Raw genomic sequence first — 2,684 nt, forward strand, 5'->3', positions numbered from 1 at the left:
ACACACACACACACACACACACACCTGCGTATGGGCTGCGCCTGCTCCTGCTGCTCGTGCCTGAGCGCTTCGCACGGGCTGAAGTACGCGACGCCGGCACGCACGCCGCCGGACCCGGAGCTGTTCCCGCGCTACTTCCAGAACAAGCAAGGCTTGTGGCTGCACTTCGCCGAGTGGGCGCCGCCACGCGACGTGACGACGGTGCGCGGGGTGCTGTTTATCATCAGCGGCCTCGGCGAGCACACGGCGCGGTACGACTCGGTCGCGCTGAGGTTTGCGCGTGAGGGCTACCATGTCTTCTGCACGGACAACCAGGGGGCCGGCGGCAGCGAAGGGAAGCGTCTCTACGTGGAGAACTTCTACGACTTTGTTGACGACTTCCAGCTGTTCAAGAGGCGTGTGCTGTCCACGCACCCGGAGTACGCAACGCTTCCGTGCTGCCTGCTCGGACACTCGATGGGCGGCCTCATTGCGACGCACGTTGCGCTGCGTGAGCCCACCGCGTGGGCTGCTGTTGTTCTCAGCGGCCCGGCGTTGCAGATGGACCCGGCAATGGCAACGCCGTTCATGCGGTGGCTCGCGCGCACGCTCTCCAGCTGCCTACCGAAGCTCGGCGTGCAGCGGCTCGACAACAACCTCATCAGCACGAACCGCCCGGTCCTGGAATTGGCGAAGCAGGATCCATTCTACTTCTCGCCACCGCTGACGGCACGGTGGGCAGCGGAGATGCTGCGCGCCATGGACGATGTGTGGGTGAATATGGAGAATAGCGGTTTCCCATTCTTAATTGTGCATGGCGAGAAGGATCGTCTCTGCTCCATTGCTGGCTCACGCCGTTTTCTTGAGTTGGCTCTCTCGACAGATAAGAAAATGATCGAGTACGAAGGCCTCTTCCACGAGGTGTTGACGGAGGTGCGGTGGAAGGAGGTGATGAAGGATGTAATTGAATTTGTAAACGACCGCTGCCCCCCCTGAGGATGGGCTTAGAAGCCGCGGCTGCGCCACAAAAACAAAAAAAACGGCAGATGTAGGCGCAAACGATCTGCAAGTGACCATCGTTGATGGGAAACGCACCTAACGAAGAGAAGCGGAAAGATGACGTGCGAGGCTGAGCTTGCTGTGCTGTAACATCCTGTTTTGGGTGGAATCGCAGCCGTGGTGAAGGCATCTTGAACCTTCTTTCTCCCACCCTTTTTTTTTTCTCTTGTTTGTTTCTCAGGCCGCTTGTGTCTCCTGCTGCGAGGAGCAGGGAGCGGAGTGTGACGTGTGCAGAGACACGAAACATGGCAGAGCGGGGCGTGGGCGGTGTGGCGCAGCACACCACGGCCCCGCTGCTGCTGCTGCTGCTTCTGGAGAGAGCGGTGCAGTACTTCCCATCGCGGCCTCCTCTCGCGTTGCTCGCCACCTCCCCCCTGGTGCGTGCTGTGTGCGACGCTGCCAGCTTCCACGCGCCGTCGCGGCGGGCGCCGCTGTGCGTGCTCTTCACCTGCATCCGAGAGAGGGTGCGACTGCAGAAGGCGGTGTGGTGGCTGCAGCGCTACAACAGGCTCTCTCTGACGCCGTGCATGTGTCCGCGTAGGAGCAAGGCGACCGGGGTGTGCGTTCTCTGTGGAGAACAGCACGTGGAGGCCATGCGGATGCGCTGGCACATACTGCCGCATGTGGAGGAGGCTGCGGTGCGTAACAGTGGCGGTGATGCCGCGGATACCTTCGTCGGCAAGCTGCGCAAGGTGACGATGCGCTTCCGCAGGTGCCTCCCCCCGCTGCTGCTGACGGTGCGCTTGGATGGGTGCAGTGCAGTGCACATAAGCGACGTGTCTGCTGCGTTTTCCATCCTCACCAGCGAGCTGCTCTTGTTGACAGGCTGCCACGCGGTTAGCATATTTCGTTACCTTACCAGTCTCCGCCTTCTGCGGGAGGTTGACCTCTCTGCCACGCCGAAGGTGCTGTGGAACGAGATGCACATGCTGCAGGAGCTCAGGCACCTCGAGTCCCTCTGCCTGCTGCACTACGTGCCAGTAGCGGAGGTGGCGGATGCATTGCATCATCGCCGCGGGGTCGCGCACATCTCTGCAGAGGCAAGGCTCGCCAACGAGGAAAGCTGGGCGTTTTGCGACTCACTGCCGCCGCGGCTCCGCACGATTTCATTCGAGCGCAGTAGCATCACTGACTACGCCGTGAAATGCGTTGCGCGGCGGTGCCCCGACCTCCGCTGCCTCTCGCTGTCCTACTGCAGCTTTGTGTCGGACGTCAACGTGCTCGCCTCGCTGCACTCGCTGGAGACGCTGAATCTCGCGCAGAGCGGCGTCGGAGACGGCGGCGTCACCGGCCTCTTGCGCTGCTGCTCGCTGCGGTGGCTGTCGCTGTCGCACTGCGCCCCGATCGTGCAGGTAGAGTGGCTGGGGGGCCTGGAGCAACTCCGCGAGGTGGCACTGAGCGCGACGGACGTGGAGAACGGCGTCATTGCTGCGCTGGCGAACTGCGCCGCGCTGGAGGTGGTGCGCCTCGACCGCTGCAGGAGGATCAGTCACACGGCGGTATTCATGCGCTTTCCGGCGTTGAAGAAGCTGATTGTGTGGGGCTGCGTCAGGCTCGACGTCCGTCGGCTGTGCAGCATGCTGGGGGATCGCGTGTACTTCTCACGGTAGAGATGTGCGACCACGGCCCCCTTCACGGTCGTGCTT

At 62.5% G+C, this 2,684-nt stretch overlaps 2 protein-coding genes across 2 annotated transcripts; both read left to right on the forward strand.

The window, feature by feature from the left end:
• Positions 1 to 30: 30 nt before the first annotated feature.
• Positions 31 to 975, forward strand: DQ04_02731030 (putative monoglyceride lipase; the record flags this gene model as incomplete). The annotated part of the gene is made up of 1 exon (XM_009312157.1): positions 31 to 975. One exon carries the CDS (start codon positions 31 to 33, stop codon positions 973 to 975), a length of 945 nt encoding a protein of 314 aa, XP_009310432.1.
• A 308-nt stretch (positions 976 to 1,283) lies between these two features.
• On the forward strand, positions 1,284 to 2,648 carry DQ04_02731040 (hypothetical protein; the record flags this gene model as incomplete). Its single annotated transcript, XM_009312158.1, has 1 exon — positions 1,284 to 2,648. The coding sequence occupies one exon, from the start codon at positions 1,284 to 1,286 to the stop codon at positions 2,646 to 2,648; it is 1,365 nt and encodes a 454-aa protein (XP_009310433.1).
• Positions 2,649 to 2,684: the final 36 nt, after the last annotated feature.

This window comes from Trypanosoma grayi (genome assembly GCF_000691245.1).
Source record: "Trypanosoma grayi strain ANR4 Tgr_273_V1, whole genome shotgun sequence".
Classification (NCBI taxonomy): Eukaryota; Euglenozoa; class Kinetoplastea; order Trypanosomatida; family Trypanosomatidae; genus Trypanosoma; species Trypanosoma grayi.